Consider the following 18,386-nt stretch of genomic DNA (forward strand, 5'->3'; position numbering starts at 1 on the left):
TAGGTATGTCAAAATTAATTTTTTTTCTTAATTTTTTATAAAAAGTTTCTTTGTCAAAGAAATACCCAAACTTTTGAAATTATTACTTCTATAAGTTAAAAAAATTAAAAATAATAGAAATTATTTAATCTTAAAAATAAAGGTAAATCAATTTAGGAACTGCAAAAATTATTTCATCTTCAAAACTAAAATAAATCATCAACTTATTAAAAAAATTTACGGATCCGAGTACCTGTTGGTACTTCTATAAAAAATTACGTTGTAGATCACATATTCACAATATAAAAAATTATTCTACAACAAAAAGAAAAAAACATTTCAAGTATGTTAATTCATAAAAATATATAAAAAATATTCCATGAAAAAAAGACAGAGAGAGAGAGAGAGAGGACCCACCCACATTGGTGTGAACAGCCATTGGCAGCCAGGTTTGCATAAACAGAGGAGAAAGACAGGAGCGTTGTTCATCGACGTTATCGTCTGATTGGATTGTCTATATAAATTTCAAAAAAAAAAAAAAAAACCCAATGAGAAAAAAGAAGAAAAACTTTGAATCCAACTCTTCAACGAAGTTTATTTATTCTTTATCACTCACTTAAAATCATTAGTCACTGCCATTTGGAAAATCACCAATCTTCTTTTTCGCTGATTTCTGGTAAGCTCTTTTTTTTCTTCTATTGGTTGGTTTGTTTCGCTTTTGGGTTTTTTTTTTCCCTTTTTTTTTGTAAACTTTGACATATTTGTCAAATGCCCAGATGCTAAAATTTCACTTTTGATGTTTTTTCTTGGAATAATTTTTTTATTTGGATTTATAGGTATTTTGAATTCTGGGATTATTCTGTGTTGAACCATATTTTATTCTCTTTTCTGAGTCTTTGAATTGATTTTAGCCTGTAAATGAGACATTTTGTAAGTACCCAGGTACTTGATTTTGACTTTGATCATTCATTTGTTTGGATCTTTATTTAGTTGGAATCTTGCTGAAATTATGATACTTAAAACTCCCTTTTAAACCCAACAAAGCTTATATATATTGTGCTTTAGATTGCTTTATTTGGATGTGGAATCTGTTTGAAGATCTAACTAAAAATCATGTTTTTGAGTAGCTTTTGTGTTTGTTTTATTGGACAGACCTGTTTTTTAAGTGCTGGAAAGAAGACTTGGGCAATGACTTAAACCCATTTCAACCTTATTTGTTGAGTTGTGAAGAATTTGTGTTGTCTGCTTATATCTAGTTGAGCATCTTCAGAAAACCCAATTTGTCGATTTGAGGCTTTTGATCTTTATTGGCAATGGAAAACCTACCTGTTGAAGTCATTGGAAACATTTTATCTCGGCTTGGAGGTGCCCGAGATGTGGTAATAGCATCTGCAACATGTCGAAAATGGCGAGAGGCTTGTCGGAAACACCTTCATACCCTAGCATTTAATTCTAATGATTGGCCTGCTTTTCATGATGTTACACCTAGACGATTAGAGATCTTGATTACTCAAACAATATTCCAAACTACAGGATTGGAAGGCCTATCGATTTTGATGGATGATGTTGATGAGTTCTCGGCTTCAACTGTTATCGCTTGGCTCATGTATACGAGGGAAACCTTGCGCCGGTTGTTTTATAATGTCCGGACTAGCCCTAATGTTAACATTCTCGAAATCTGTGGGAGGCAGAAGCTGGAAAAGTTGGCACTATCCCATAATTCAATAACAGGGGTTGAACCTAATTTTCAGAGATTCCCTTGTTTGAAGTCCCTCTCACTGAGTCATGTTAGTATTTCGGCTTTGGATTTGAGCCTTTTGCTCACTGCATGTCCAAAGCTTGAGAGCTTGGAACTTGTCAATCCAGAAATAGCAATGTCAGATGCACAGGTGACAGTGGAATTAAGCAGCCCAACATTAAAGAGTATTTATGTTGAAGCAATTAGTTTGGATAAATTTATGCTGGAGGCTGATAGTATTGAGCGTTTGCATTTGAGGGATTGTGCCCTTGAACTTTTTGAACTGATTGGGAAAGGTACTCTGAAATATTTCAAGATTGATGATGTTAGCGTGATACATCTTGACATTGGTGAGACTGTTGATAATCTTGAGGTTGTTGATGTCAGTAACTTCACAATCATCTGGCCAAAATTCTACCAGATGATTTCAAGATCCTCAAAATTGAGGAAGCTTCGGCTTTGGGATGTGGCCTTTGATGATGAAGATGAGGTTGTGGATTTGGAAACAATTGCAGTTTATTTTCCACAATTGAACCATCTTTCATTAAGTTATGAATTGCGAGATGGCATCATGCATTATGGTCTCCAAGGATCTTCTAATTTGGAGAATGTGATGGTGCTGGAGCTTGGATGGACTGTAATTAATGATCTCTTTGCACATTGGGTCGAGGAGCTGTTAAAACGATGCCCAAATCTTAAAAAAATGATTATTTTTGGGGTTGTTTCAGAAGCCAAGTCACATGAAGAATGCCAGATATTGGCCAACTTCACCTCATCAATTGTTCAGCTTATGAGGAAATATATGCATGTAGAGGTTCAGTTTGAATATGAGTAAAATTCTCTCAATTGCATTGTTAAATTCAAGTATTGGTTGAATCATGAACCATATAAGCAGATATGAAGGTAAGAATTACAGAATGTAAATCCTGTTTATCCTTTTGTTTTTTCTTTTTTGCATCTTATGAATGATTGCTGGTATTTCTTCAGTTTGATTGGAAAAATGTATGCAATCAAAAGAATACTGTTGTCCTTTTCACTTAATTGTCACTTTGCGCCTTTGCTATTATTGACCATTTTGTTTTATACCGAAATTGAAGATTCTTTGTTATTATTTATACCTGCTGTAACATGGACAGCCCTTGTTGTATTGCTGGCTTATATTGATGAAGCTAAAGTTTCAAAGAGCTTTATCCAATAAATAATATACTGCTTTGTGTGTATAAACAAGCCTAGCCTATGTGTATAACTTCATTTGGAGTTCATGGATTTTCAGTAGTGTGAGGAAGATTAATAAATGTGATGAATTGCTTTTTTGTGACACTCATGGTTATTAGGTTTCTTCTGAAAAATGTGATTGTTATTAGAAAATTTTCTGCTTCAAAGTTGCAGTGGCCTCTACCATTTATATTTAAAAAGCAAAGAGGAAATGATTTCTCAGTGGCTTACTTTTTCCAAAACTTTGTTGGATTGCAGATTTGTATCAGAATACTGGAACAAATGTTATGTTGCACATGCTATATACATGGCCACATTGACATATGTTATGACCTATAAAATGAAATAAGATCAGGACCATTGATTGATAAAATAACAGGATGCGATGAGAAGATTCTGAGTCTATATGGTGAGTGCTTATCTCTTGCATTCACGCATTTAGTTTTTCTTCTTGTCATTTCATGACCTAGCTTCATGTTAAATCAAATACCAGCAGTGCATGCATCTTTGGTTCCTTAGCTTTGACCGTTTCTCTTAACAAAAACAGCATGGATTTTCCTTCTGAAATTTCCAATTGGTTACTTATGTGCTATTAATGAGAAGGCATACTGCAGGGTACAGGAAACAAATACTGATCACAAAGTACTAACTGCTAAGCCGTTTGATTTTTGTATCTCCTTTGTTCTTTTCCTTCTGCACTGTCTTCTCAAATACCTGTTGAGCATCATGAACTTAGAAACTAAAATAGCCTCTGTTGAGTTCTTACATTCTAGCCTCCAAATTTATTGTGTTTATTTCTGTCATTCCGTGTGCTCCCTTGGCTATTTAATTCTGTAAACAAAGCTTGCCTCTCACTTCTTTGTATTGCTTTGGCACCATTTTCTTTTATTTATTTATTAGAGTTGGTTTTGAGTGATTCGAGTGTTACTTTTCGCATTTGACATTTACATGGGAAAGAGTTCTATATGGAGAGAACAAATAGAGATGCAGGCATTTTTGCATTAGTATTGTTGATAATGACGATGTCATAGAATGACCATCTGTTTTTATATGTTTTGCTTGTGTCATTTTTTGATAAGCAAGAAAATTAACTCTAGTTGGCAAATGGGTTGCAGAGATAAGACTAACAGAATTATGTCTTGTCCCTCCTTATCAAAAGGAATAAGGAATGGGAAAGTCCCTCCTGTCTCAGTGGAATTTATCCCACCTCAACCAAGTTCAAGGAGGAAGTTTGGTTGGTATTTTTTTGGCATAAAAAATGTAAGAATGAAGGAGAGTAATTATGGAATACAGATATTGTTATGTACTGTTACATTTTTTTCACTTTTTTCTTGTCTTTTTTTTTTTTTTGGGGGGGGGGGGGGGTGTCTTGGAGAAAAATGACTGAATGCTTACCCCCGTCAGAATCTAGCAGTGCATATTAATCTGTTCGCCTTAGTATTGGAGTTCTTCTACATCAAGTTTTGATTGTAATTACACCAGTTTGAGAGCCTGCTACATAATTTGATATTTACCGGTAATGCCATTTCTAATATACTGTAATCAAGGAGCTAATTGCATCAGGCAAGTGGTGGTGGCAGCGATAATGTGTGTTTGGTTAATGTGTTTTGTTTGGGAAATTCACTGAATTATTACCTTTCCAGGGAATGGTTGCATGGTATATTTATTTCAGCTGAAGAAATGAGTACATGTTGTAAATCTACATGAACTTTCTGTTTCCTGTGTCAATGGACAGATATGTGCTTTACTTTGTGTTCTTTATGTATTTACTGTTCGTAATTTTTTAGACTAGGATGCTCCACAGTTGCTGCTCGGTTTGACAACTCTCTGTAAGTGTGCACACTCTGCATGCATGAATGTGTATTACAGGGAAAGTGATGGGTCTGGGATGGGGGACGGCATTGATGGTAAAATTTACCTTGTCTGCAGGTTTGGGTTGCCTCAGGAATACTGCCTGCACTGCAGCACTGGAATGGAGAGAAACTTCCAATGGTTCCTCGATTCTTTTCTTTTCTTTGTGGCCGACTTATGAACATAGTATTATGACTTCTGAGTAGTACTATGCTATCAGGTCTCAGCAAATTTAATTTGTCGGTCTACCTCTTATATCACTCCTTTTCTGGTGGGTGGTATTAGATTGACTGAATTTGAATGTTGAAGTTTGATTTAGTATCACTATTGTGGTTTTAACAATTCATTTGTGACTTTTAACACTTTCAAACATAAATTATTACGTTGAAATACAGTTCAGCTGTTGTACATTACATTTGGTGAGATCATTGCAAGGAAGCAACCTGATGAATTCGAGGATCTGAAAATGCTGCAATTTCATTTTCTGTGTCATTCAGGTTCTTGTTTCTTCTTTCTTCATGGCTACCTTGCTGAATGGCTGAAAGGCTGAAAGGGAAATCCTTGGTGTTCCAACAGTGGCTCACTATTGCATTGCACGTGTTCTTTTAAGGCCATGTGAAAGAATTTGTGGTTGGGGAAGAACATTGACAAAAACAAAGTGTTCTGCCTTTTAGGCTCCATATATTAGTCAGAGTATTAGAAATAAACTTGTCAGCAGATGGTCAAAATTATGCTCCCAATTGGGCCATTGGGAAGAAATTCTTCAAATTCTTAGTGTATATACCCGACCAAGTGGAGGAAAAGAGCTTGCTTGCTTGTATAGCTGGCTAAGGAAAATTGTTCAACCAACTCTCATCTACCAATTCTGGGGTAGGATAGCCAAAGCTACAGGTCACCATATAATAGTAATAATTTTCAATTTTCGGCTATTAAATGGAGCTATGAATATGAAAAAAAAAAAACAAAAATTAAGAATGGATTTGAACTTAGAAGCAAGGCAAAAAATTTCTTTTTGTAAAGTTATATTCAAAATAATTTGAGAATTCAAAGCACCGATATAATTATATGTGATTTAATTCAATTTTTGAAAAATAAAATTTTAACACTTACAATTTTTTTTTTTTAATTGTCAAGCTAGATACAAGGGAAAAATATTCAATTTGGATACTTTAATTAGTTACATTAATTTTCTTTGGATATAATAATGCACTTAATCCAAAACTTCCCACCTTCTTCCATTATTAATGTTTTAAACCCCCAAAAAATTTGAAGTAATAACAAGTGACCTCTATGTTAGGTGTGCTGCTTGTTATGATTCGTTAGTTATTCAAGATAATGAAGTTGCTCATCGTATCTTTACCCCCACACCAATGATCTAACCTCAGTAATTTACAAATCATTTTTTTTTTCACCATAAAGCAATAGTACCCAAAATGGGGTTAAATAAAATATTTTTTGATGGTTTTTTTTGAGGTTGGGGGTTCAATGCTAATCATTGGTTAACATGGTATTGATCCCCTGTGATGAAAGATCATGATCCATCTGATTGACGGCTTCTCCCCATCCCATTTAAAATTGAAATTTTATCAATTGGGACAGGTCGGAGTAATTTTAAATCTAATTATTTATATGTTCTTATCATATAAAATATTAAAATATATATATTTATATTATATTTTATACGAAAATTACGTATTATCATTTAAGATAATACAAAAACATATTTTTTTTATTTTATTAAATTCTTATATAATTATTATTAAAATTTTAAACTATGTCACTCATATTCTTTATTCATCATATTCATATATTATATTTTAAATTATTAAATACAAAAACATAATTTTTTTTTATTTTATTAAACTCATATAATTATTATTAAAATTTTAAAATATGTCACTTTCATATTTTCTATTCATCATATTCATATCGTATTATCATATTATATTTTAAATTATTAAATACAAAAACATAATTTTTTTTTATTTTATTAAACTCATATATAATAATTATTAAAATTTTAAACTGTCACTTTCATATTCTTTATTCATCATATTCATATTGTATTATCGTATTGTATTTTAAATTATCAAATCTAATATCAAGCAACTATAATAATGATATGATGCAAAGTGGGATTTAGTTTCGGCCATTATCTTATGCAAATTAATTGGATACCGTTAATTATAGTGGCATTATTAAAATATCACTTAATTATTAAAATTTTTATTATTTAATTATTAAATTTTTTACGACATATTAGCATGATAATATCAATAATGTATTAATAATTAAATGATTATTTAAAAATATATGCACATAATTAAATAAACAAATAATGTATTTTATCCTATTAATTAAGCAATACAAATATAATTAAGTTCCATGCTTAAATGACAAGCAATGACTCAATCTATAAATATAGCTAAACAAATTCTTCTAAAGGTATAATTAAACTAGGATTTGATCTGGACCAATCACCTTTTCTGCAGACATGCAAGTATAAAGAAACCACAGTTTTGTTTGGAAAGAATTGCTATATCCATGGGAATCTATGAATCTGAAAGGCTTATCAAAATCTTCCTTATGAAAACATGTTGTACAGTTTATTAGGAACAAAAGTATGGACTTAAAACACATAATCACCTAATCCATGATCTGTTTATTTCTCTATTTGATTCAAACCCTCCTCTTTTTTAGACCAATCATTGGCATCATGAAGGAAAAATTGGTAGAGGGCATATTTACCTATAAGAGTAGCAGATGAGCGCAACATAAAATAGTTGTCTTTCCACCTCTTTCATGAAAGAATCATGGCCCATCACCAAAAAAGCTCTCTCTCTCTCTCTTACCCTTTATATATAATATAATAATATGTACTCAATAATGCTGGTTTTGGATCTCTAAAACCCATTATAATCGGATAAAGTAATTCATATATTAGCATTTGATTATTTTTTATTTAATACGTGTAAAATATAAAAATTATTATGTTATAATTTATATTATTATATAAAAATATATATTTTTTATAATTTTAAATTATATTACTTTTGTAATATTTTTATATTATGTCCGTTAAAAATTACAGAATCTATTTATAACAAATTTTTTAAACAAAAAAATTTAAATATATAGCTTTCTTTAACCATTTTTTTCAATTGTTTTTCTTTTTGGGTTAGACAGTCTGCAATTTGAGGGTAGCTTTTAGGATTGGCACAAGCTTTGATTTGTATGTCTAGAGACAGTTTTGGGACATTGGCAACAAGGAGACCTCACCGAATATGGGAATTAAGCTCTTAATCTGGAACTTATGTGACATCTAGTCTGCTAAATGACCCTGTAGCCTGAGGCCCTCCTAAAGAAACAAAATTCTAGTAAGGGAAAGGAATCTGAATGTGGCTTGGGTTTAGGTGATGACAGGGAATGGATGTTGACCCACCAACAAATGGAATAATACCAAACAAATCCATCTGAAGGTCAAGTATTAAATATATGTGCAAGTGGCTTTTGCTTGTTGATGAGTATTCTGATTTTCTGGTTGAAATGGTGTGAGCAGAACATTAAAGAAATCAATATTTGTCAAACGTAACTCATATCCCCCTTGACATGTATATATGCTATAAAGATCAAGAAAACCACCCTCTTTTCTATAAACTTTCTCCTTTTTGATACTATTTTCTTTTTACCATTGCTCATTTTAATTTTCTTTTCAATATGAAAGAAAACCTTGTGTCATTTGAATATTCAATGTTGAATTCATTATCTATTTATTTTATTTGTCTTTCTACTTTGATGAGTACTTTGCAGTTTGCAGTCCTAAAGTGGTCCATAACAAGGAGCAATGAGAAAACACAGGCGGCTACAAAAGAGAGAGTGGAGTAGGAGTCAGTGATTCTAGTGGGTTCTTGCTGAAGGACCCATCCTCTTTTTTGTACACACTTTTTTTTTTTTTTTTGACTCAAAGCTCCACACAAAAAGACATAACTCAAAGAGAGGGTCTGGCCCTGAGGGGCAGGTCTGCAAGGACAAGATTTTGTGTACCATAAGAACAGAAGGTGTTGTGTTGTAATAAAGCAAAAAGCTCCCAAAAAGAAAAGAAAAGAAAAGCAGACTAATCAATCAGGTTGGTTTCTTCACATAGAAGTGGAGATAGAAATCAGAAGAAAGAGATTCCCACGAAGGATTAAAAGTTACAATTAGAGAAGAGATATATCTAAGAAAAAGACTGGACCTCTTTGTTTCTATTTAGATTCACTTTGACAAGAAAGCTTTGGTCTTTTGTCTCTCTGCGTTCTCTTTCTTTCCCTGTGTCTCTCCTCTCAGCTGAGTTAAACAAAAGAATAGAAACTCTAGGGAATGGTTTTTCCATTTCCTCTGTTTATTTTCCTGGAACTAATATAGTTTTCTTTCTTTTCAAGCCAAGGTTTTTCACTTTTTTATTTTCAGTTGTTTCTGGTTTAGAGAATGGTCGAACGAACAAGTCTTGCATGGCGAACCATAGAGTTGGAAAGACAGGTTTAACAGACTCAGGACCTTCAAATCACCTTCATCAAATTACTTATGCAGTTCTTCATGGAATGAATATTCCTACAAGTTTCATGTATCTCTTCTGACGAATTCCTCTTTCTTTCAAAATTGATCATTTTAATTTGTTTTCATTGTTCTGCTCATTGATGGGTTGTCAATTCCTGTGTCAGCCATCAACAACGATCTGTCCTTGATTTTGGAGAGCTAGAAGAAGCGATTGTGCTGCAAGGAGTGAAAATTAGAAATGATGAAGCTAAAGCACGTATGTTCCTTTCCTTTCCTATCATTCACTTATTTTCCTGACGTTTGCTGAGCTTAACCAACTTTCCTACAGCTCAAAGAGAGAGGTTTGAATACGTCTAGAGGGGAAAAGTGGGAGGGAGGGGTGGTGGGTTAGCATTTCCAATACAATAATGATACTGAGGCGAGAAGCTTGAATGGCGTGAGGCTACAAACATAGAAATCTGTCCTGCTTACCATGATTTTACTGACTCCATAACTGTACAAAAGAGAAAGGAGTGGGCAGATCTTGGTAGTCCTAATTTTGGGTGATTCTCTGATAGTTTGCTTTTGTGATTTTCTGCAGCTTTATTCACAACAGGCAGACCAGCAGCTACTCTAGAGATGTTCCCTTCTTGGCCAATGAGATTTCAGCAAACCCCAAGAGTAGTTTTTTACCCTATATATCTAGAGTTTTAGATAAAAACGTGTTTGACAGTGGACCAATTTTATAAGAGAAGAGGTTTCCTATACTCAAAGAGTTGACAAAGTTATGGTTTTAGAGTACCTCTTTAATGCTATTAGATGAGTTCCTTCCCTTGAAGTGATGAACGTTTTTGGGATTTTTCTCTTAATTCCCATCTTGGAACTTTTGCTTAATCTAGGGAAGTTCAAAGTCAGGAGTGGAAAGCACAGACTCAGGATCAGCAGTGAATACTCTCTCAAGCAAAACTGAGAACCAGCAAGAACCAGAGTCTCCTATCAGTAAAAAGGCAACTTCTTCAGATCATCAGGCTTTTGACCAGAAGTCACTGCTGCACCAACAGCATCAGCAGCAACAACGGCAGCAGGAACAACAACAACAACAAAAACTAGAGATGGCAAGCGATACCTCAAGAACAGGAACATCACAGAATCAATCAGCTGCCAAACAACCCCAAGAAAAGGTCCTTAAACTACAGTTACATGCCTAATAATTGATCTCCACAGTTTTCTCTCTTACTCTTGTTCCTTCATATCCCAACGACTCAGGAAAAAGTTAAGATGGTATCATTTTTTGCTATTATTACTGTTTTCGTTCTCTCTTCTTTTTTTTTTTCTTTTTCTCTTTCTCTCTCTGTGCATATCTTTATACACAAAGGAACAGATCCCAACAACCCACAGAGAATCAAAGGATACAGTGTTTTTCTGATTCCTGAACGATTTTCTGCTAAATGTCTGACATGAAAAGAGAGAGAAAGAGATGTACATATTCGGAAGCAAAGAGAGAATCTGCTTCCACTCTTTTTCACTGTAAACTGTAAGCCCAGTTCACTCAATCCCTATAACTTACAGATAAACTTCTTGTTTTTATCTTCTGAAAATCGGTCTTGGAATGAGAAAAAAAAACACCCCAAATTCTACACCCACAACCTCGAGACCAACCTAAACAATGGCAGATTTTGATGACTCTTTCTACCCTCATCATGTGCATGATTACCTGTTACAAGAACAAGAGTCACATCATCATCAGCAATCAGCAACTCATACCAGAAACTTTGTGAGATCTCTCTAATCATTATATTCCGATCTTTCAAAATTCAAGAGTACTTATTAGATCTTCATTAATTATATTTGTACTGTTTTAAATTAACTTTCCGGTTTAGCTACCTAAGCTAGACAGTTTAATGTGACTAGTAAAATAACTGCAACAACACTTTTTTTTTAGTAGTTTCCCAGCCCACCAAACTGCCAAATGCTCTCATTTTCCTGACCAACTTCTTGTCTGTGCTTGATAAGAATATTTTAAATCACCAACCATCGCTCTTTGTCTTCTCTTGTATCCCTTTCTTCTTTATTATTTCACACGCATTATACATCTGTTAATTCATGCACTTTTAATAATGTTGCAGAGAAGGGGTTCAGTTTCTGAGAAACAGCTTGATGCTAAGGTAACAAAAAAAAAAAAAAGAAAACCCAACTCTTCGTTTCTTGTGTTCTTTCTAAATCCAAAAAGAAAAAGTTAAAACTGTTTAAAATTGTTTTTCAGACACTGAGACGTTTAGCTCAAAACAGAGAAGCTGCAAGGAAAAGCCGTCTTAGAAAAAAGGTAACATAAAAGCATTACATGCAAAAACCATTTGCATGTAGTTTCTCGCTTACATGTCTGTATAAAATAAACTGTTTTTTCTTTTTTTTTTTAATGTCTAAACAGGCTTATGTTCAGCAACTAGAAACAAGCAGAATAAAGCTAACTCAACTTGAGCAAGATCTTCAGAGAGCTCGATCTGAGGTTTCTTTTATTTCTTCCAATTCTTTGCCTTTGGTTGGGGGTGGGGGCTTTTTTTTAAAAAATTTCTTATGTGCTTAGACTTCTGGGTTTTGTGTAATACTGATAGGGAATTTTCTTGGGAGGTTGTGCTGGTGCTGTTGGAAATATCAGCTCTGGTAAGTTTCTAAGAAAAAGAATTAATGTTGCACTAGTGTATATTTACTAAAACGACTCTTATTTACCAACAATTCAGAGACTTTAAAATGGGAATGTGTTTTCTATGATGGGTAATTATGGAAGAACAGTGACAGAAATGTGTAGCACATTTTTGTAGTTTAAAATAAAATAGAACGTTGAATCCATAATTATTTTTAAGAGACGATATTTAATAGATATAAACTTTAAATTTTTACAATTCCTGATTCTATCCTGCAAGGTTGTTCAATTTTATGATTGCTAGTTGAACATTGAACCACAGTTTTTTCCCATAAACTTTTAGTCAATTTTGGATGAGTTTTTTTTTTTTTTAAATCATTGGTGTATCAATTGGTTTAATAAATTAAAATATATATATGTAATAGTACATAGTAATTGGAATCATTTGTGTTAGTTCATCACCATTGTTATTATTATCATGATTATTATTGTTGTCTTCATTTAGGGGCTGCAATATTTGACATGGAATATTCAAGATGGTTAGAAGATGATCAGAGGCACATATCTGAGCTTAGAACTGAATTACATGCACACCTTTCGGACAGCGACCTTCGAATAATTGTAGACAGTTACATTTCACATTATGATGAAATTTTCCGGTTGAAGGTAGCGGCTGCAAAATCTGATGTTTTCCACCTTATAACTGGGATGTGGACAACTCCGACTGAGCGTTGCTTCCTTTGGATTGGAGGTTTTAGGCCCTCTGAGCTCATCAAGGTTTTAGGCAGTTTTAAAAATGAACTATTTTTAGTAGTGGCAGTTTGATCTTTAAACTAGTTCTGATTTTTCTTTTTCCTTGTTTTTATTTAATCATTGGTGATCAGCTGTTAATATCACAATTAGACCCGTTAACAGAGCAGCAAGTGATGGGGATTTACAGCCTCCAGCATTCTTCACAACAGGCAGAAGAGGCACTCTCCCAAGGCCTCGAACAGCTCCAGCAGTCTCTAATTGACACTGTCGCTGGCGTTCCAGTCATTGGTGGAATGCAACAAATGGCTGTTGCCTTAGGCAAGCTTGCCAATCTAGAAGGCTTCATTCGCCAGGTAATTAAACTTATTATTATCAGAATTAAAAAATCTCTTTGATTACTAATACTAGCATATCGAAACAGCCATTAAGTTGACAACAAGGGTTTCTTAAATTTTTATCAAGAAAACTGAGTCCAATCAACTGAAAAAATAGAATTTGCTGATACCATTTTTAGTTAGATACATATATTTCATGCAACAAGAAGGTGAAAATAAAGAATTTGAAGACATCATTATCGCATCTTAGTCAACTTAGAAATATGATTTTATGTAATTTAATACTGTCTAATCACTCTTGCCACCATGTCTACGGCGATGCCTTCTTTCTGTTTTGTTTGTCAACAATCATTTTATGGGGAGAATTTATATTCCTTAATATGTAAGAAATCCATTGCAAATGTTGAACGCTATGGCTTTGATGGGGTATTTTTATCTCTAAGGTTTCTATCAAAATGTTGTTTGATAGTGATATATGTTGAAATAAAAAAAATAAAAAAAAAACCCTAGCTTCAACAATCAATGGACAATTCTGATTGACCATTTGATTGAAAGATTCTTATTTTTTTGATGAACGATTGAAACTTTGAAATGGACCCAATCCTAAAACAAGACAACTTACATTATTTTAAACTTTCAAACCTTTTGAAATGTTTCAAGCCATGAATATCCATGTGCCATTGCATTTGGAAATCATTTCAATTTCCATAGGGTCATTATGTTTGTCTTGAGTACTTAATTTTTTTTTTATTTGAAACTATCACGATTTGATTTCTAATCATTGAAATTAACCTTGTTTGTGACCCTTTTTTGATTTATTTGATTTGATGAATTAAAATAACTAGTATTTGTAATGTAGGCTGACAATTTAAGACAGCAAACCCTTCACCAATTGCCTTGTATATTGACGGTTAGACAGGCAGCACGGTGTTTTCTGATGATCGGCGAGTACCATGCGCGGTTACGAGCACTTAGTTCTCTTTGGCTGTCCCGACCCCAAGAGTAAGATCTCTTATTTTATTACCAAATCTATGAACGTTACTATAGTAAAAGCCCTAATGAAAAAAAAGTCTGTTAACCAGATTTTTCTAATTTACGTCTCTAATTAAGCCTAATATTACCAAAAATTTTCTCTGATATAGGACCTTGATCGGTGATGATCATTCATGTCAAACAACGACGGAATTGCAAATGGTGCAACCATCAAAGAATCATTTCTCAAACTTTTGATAAAAAAATTCCGATGAGTCAGCCATCATCAGCAATCAAAATCCTGTATTTATTTTCACAAAGCTGCAGCCATGCGAAATATTGGAATATTTCATCAAGCTACTTAAAATTAGAGGAAATAGGACTTTCTTTTCTTTTCTTTTATTAATCTTTTCTATCAGTAAGTTATCCCTTGTAAATGAAAAAAAAAGTCAATTTAGTATGCATAACGGAGCTTCTATCTTTTCTAGAAAGAAATTAAGAGATTATCATCAGGAAAAATAAACGTTGAAGCTGTGAGGTATATAAATCAATGAGTTTTTTTTATACAATATCACTAATTTTTTAATTTTACACGAGGTTAAAAGATTGACACGTTTTATTTTTTAAATTGATTTTTTATTTTTAATATATTTTTAAAATATATATTATCCTATTAATCTGTACGTAAAATTTAAAAATTCTACTAACATTAGATGGTATATAAGTCAATATATTTTTGAGAATTTAAATATATATATGTATGTATTAGGTCAGGTTTCCCCTTGACTCTGGTGGCTCTTGAATGATGTAGAAGGCTAAAAATATTGTTGAAAGAAAAAGAGAGATATAGACTGAAAACATTGGCTTCTTTTAATAATTTTATAAAATAGAAATGATGGGAAAAAGAGAGTGAGTGTGCGTGGTCTGTTTCTCTTCATTTAAAGATAGTAGTTGTGAAGAATTTTCTATATGGTAGAAACGACAGCGAGGCAGATAGAAGACATTGTCGTTTTCTTCTATAAATTTTTCTGTGGGAAAAGAGAGAGAGAAGCTGGTTTTGCAAACCTCTAATATATAATAAACATATGTACATTTATTTCAAGTGGTTGAGAGAGGTTTTTCTAACGGAGAAACAGATAGAAAAAAAAAATAGAGAGACAGAGAGGAGAGATTTGTTTCCTTCAGCGTAAAAAATGTAGCCACTTGAATGAAGAGTGCTGGACAAAAAAAGGTTGGTGGTAATTATTAATGATAATTATAATATAAATATTTATATTTTATATATTATTTGTGTATATTATTTATACATTGTTATTATTGAATCCCATAATAACATTTTATAAAAAAAAATTAAATATATTTTTGAAATTAAAAGTATTTTTTAGAATTTTAAAATTTTAAAATTAATATTTTATGAATTGTCACTACAATGTATAATATTTATGTAATGACAGTGAATAAAATATGAATTTTTATAATAATTTAAGACAAGAAATATAAATTAGAGTTTATAACTGAATTTGTTGAGGTCTGTCCGTTTATATCTTTAGGATAAAATTATGCATGATTTTCATGGCATTGATAAAATACCTGAAGCTGTAAGTTTCTTAATTAGCCATAAGGAATAAAAAGGAAAGAACTAATGCCAATTTGCAGTTATAAATAATTACAAATATAATGGACATACAATTTAAGGATGGTAGTTGCTTCTGTTTATCAACTGTGGCTGCTCGAACAGATATGTTAATTAATTTATTTGATTATAATATTTTAATATTTACATATAAATCTTGGAATTATTCTTACATCATTAACCTAATAAAAAAAATGAGTGAGATTTGTAATTTTTTAAAAATGTTATTTAATTCAAAAGTCAGTAATTTTTTTATATGTAAGTATTAATCAAATGATAAAAGATTTGGTTTGGTATAAACATGGATTGACATGTTCATATTTTGATACGTGCATGCATTTTTGTCTCTTCATTCAAGTAATGAATTTTTTTTTTTTTGTGTATAAAAAAAATCGTAGTCTAAAAAAATTAAGTTTTAATATTTGAATTTTAAATTTGTTAAATATTATTTTTTTTAGAATGTTTATATAAATTAATTAAATTAAAATTTGAATTCTTAAATGATGTTTTACTATTTTTAAAAATAGCTAAACGAACTAATAAGAAATAAAAAGGAATTATCTTTTATCATGCAACTTAAATTAATGAGCTTTTTGTTCTTGAATTCAAATATAGTAATTTGTTATGTCCAAAATGAAGGTTAAAAGAAAAAGGAAAACATAAATCCATATTTATTTTCTAGGATGGACTAGTATAAAAAGATATAAGCTAATTAATTATAAAGAATACAAAAGCTGCAAAACAACTCTTGCTTTATCATGTTGTGAAGCAGTGCACTAGGATAAGAAAGTAACCTCCTTTTTTTTTTTCTAAATGAAGAAAAAGAAAAAAAAAGTTAGAAAAAAGGAACCCTATTTAAAAATCAATGCAAAAGGATCAAATTCATTAGAACAAAACAAAGTTTTTTTTTTTTTTTTTCGTTTTATGCTTTAAAAATGGATAAAGAAAAACAACATGCATCGTGCATGCATGTGTCTGAATGCTTGCCATTCTTATCACACGTGTTCGATTGAATGTTTGAGAGTTTTTATTATTTTGACACCAATCAAAGTGTTATTGGCGAAATGAATTAAATTATACAAAGTTTTCTTAACTTTTTTTATATTCTTTTGCATGTCGCCTACTTTTAGGCAATGGCTCTATGATCTTCAAGAAAGGAATCATGGCTAAGGAAAATGATAATGTAAGTTATGCTATTATCTGATTATGTGTTTGAGAAAAAAAAAATTTCTTATCTTTGATATATATTTGATTTATTTACATCTCATTATATTGAAATAATATTTATTCGAATACAATTAGATAATAAAATTTGGGCAAGATCAATTTATCCTAGTTTTAAATTTTTTTAGTCTTAAAATTTTTTAATAATTAATTTTAATAAATTCAAAAAGTGAGACAAATTAAAAAAATAATTTAATCTCAGTTCAGTTACTGAAATCAATTATTAAAAAAAAATACAAAGTTAAAAATTTTATGTTGGTGTTAAGTTTATCATTTCTCATAAAAATGGAGGATAAAATTAATCCATGCTCACAGTGCTTATTAATTAACAATATTATATTGAATTTGTTGAATTTCATTTTAAATTTTTCTAAGTAGGTTTTAGATATTAATTTTTCTAATTATATATATATATAAGTAAGAATAACTGGCTAAGTAATTAACAACACCATCAAGCAAATGTTAGCTCAAGTGATTAGAAAAATTTACTTTTCCTTGTCTGTTTTGAGTTTGAATATGTTGAGTGATTGTACAAAAATAATTATTTTTGAATTCATTAGATTTAACGTAAACAAACATGTTCAAATTGATCAAAAACATGTACTTTGACAAAATTTAAGAATCTCTTACTACTTAAAAAAAGGTGACCACCACTACAAGAAAATGGCATATTAGTGACAATTTTGTAGCAGCCTTTCACTTATAAATGTCGATAGCTTTCATGTTTTTATAAAATTTAAGGCATTTATTATCAAAACGTCACTAAATATTCAAATAACGATGTTATTACTTATAAACGTCACCCAAAACTTGATATCAGCGGCGTTTTTCGACTAAAAGGCCTTAAATAATCCTGTCTTAAAAATTTTAATGAATACTAAAAGCGTATTTTTGACAGACAACGTCTTTAATAATCACCTAATAAAAAATTATATGAAATTATTGAAGACGTTTTCTATAAGAAATGCCTTTAATAATTGGGTCAAAAAATTTCACAGGCTTATTGAAGTCGTTTTTGTTCAAAAATGCCTTCAATAAATATCATATCAAAATGTTTGGATCGTACAGATGTTAAACATATGATTGTAGGTTCGATATCTCCCTTTAGCCTTTTTTGAATTTTTGCAAAAATTATTTGTAATTGATTATTGTAGGCATTTCTTGGCAAAAACACATTCACCAATTGCTTTAAAAAATTTTACAGAGAATATTGAAGGCATTTTTTGTAGAAAAATGCCCTTAATAAATTCATAAAAAAAATATGGAGTTGATTCTTGAAGGCATTTTTGACTGAACTTGCCTCTATACTCCAATCAATAAATTTTTGTTATGATTATTAAAGGCGATTTTTGTCAAAACGTCATCAATAATCGGTAGACAAAAATTTGAATGGCTGCTTGAAGGCGTTTTTAGCTTAAAACACATTTAATATTCCAGACAATAAATTTTAATTGTCAGATTTTTTAAGGTAGTTATATTTAAAAACGCCTTCAATAACATTTTGTTATGGATTATTCAAGACGTTACCCA

The 18,386-nt window shown here is 31.4% G+C and overlaps 2 protein-coding genes across 7 annotated transcripts; both read left to right on the top strand.

Annotated features, from left to right (window-relative positions):
- Nucleotides 1-146: 146 nt before the first annotated feature.
- LOC111301276 (F-box/LRR-repeat protein At1g67190-like) lies at nucleotides 147-5,196 on the top strand. 4 transcript variants are annotated; one of them, XR_016328290.1, is made up of 5 exons: nucleotides 150-655; nucleotides 1,132-2,620; nucleotides 3,191-3,341; nucleotides 4,048-4,761; nucleotides 4,862-5,196. XR_016328290.1 is itself a non-coding variant. In XM_022896833.2 (2 exons), the coding sequence occupies exon 2, from the start codon at nucleotides 1,293-1,295 to the stop codon at nucleotides 2,550-2,552; it is 1,260 nt and encodes a 419-aa protein (XP_022752568.1). In that variant the 5' UTR covers nucleotides 147-655; nucleotides 1,132-1,292; the 3' UTR covers nucleotides 2,553-2,808. The 4 variants fall into 4 exon arrangements, 1 of the variants encoding a protein (XP_022752568.1); XR_002691507.2 differs by having other exon boundaries at nucleotides 4,048-5,196; XR_002691503.2 differs by lacking the exon at nucleotides 4,048-4,761.
- A 3,140-nt stretch (nucleotides 5,197-8,336) lies between these two features.
- Nucleotides 8,337-14,590, top strand: LOC111302089 (transcription factor TGA9-like). Of its 3 annotated transcripts, none has more exons than XM_089744749.1 (13): nucleotides 8,337-8,909; nucleotides 9,233-9,386; nucleotides 9,484-9,575; nucleotides 9,900-9,979; nucleotides 10,198-10,479; nucleotides 11,425-11,463; nucleotides 11,562-11,621; nucleotides 11,727-11,804; nucleotides 11,911-11,959; nucleotides 12,445-12,716; nucleotides 12,824-13,045; nucleotides 13,887-14,029; nucleotides 14,170-14,590. In XM_089744749.1, the coding sequence occupies exons 2-13, from the start codon at nucleotides 9,274-9,276 to the stop codon at nucleotides 14,255-14,257; spliced, it is 1,518 nt and encodes a 505-aa protein (XP_089600875.1). In that variant the 5' UTR covers nucleotides 8,337-8,909; nucleotides 9,233-9,273; the 3' UTR covers nucleotides 14,258-14,590. The 3 variants fall into 3 exon arrangements, with proteins under 3 accessions (XP_089600875.1, XP_089600876.1, XP_022753762.2); XM_089744750.1 differs by having other exon boundaries at nucleotides 8,777-8,909; nucleotides 9,248-9,386; XM_022898027.2 differs by lacking the exon at nucleotides 8,337-8,909 and having other exon boundaries at nucleotides 9,030-9,386.
- Nucleotides 14,591-18,386: the final 3,796 nt, after the last annotated feature.

The sequence above is a fragment of the Durio zibethinus genome, chromosome 15, assembly GCF_047325235.1.
Source record: "Durio zibethinus cultivar Kanyao isolate XHJ-2024 chromosome 15, ASM4732523v1, whole genome shotgun sequence".
NCBI classification, from domain to species: Eukaryota; Viridiplantae; Streptophyta; class Magnoliopsida; order Malvales; family Malvaceae; genus Durio; species Durio zibethinus.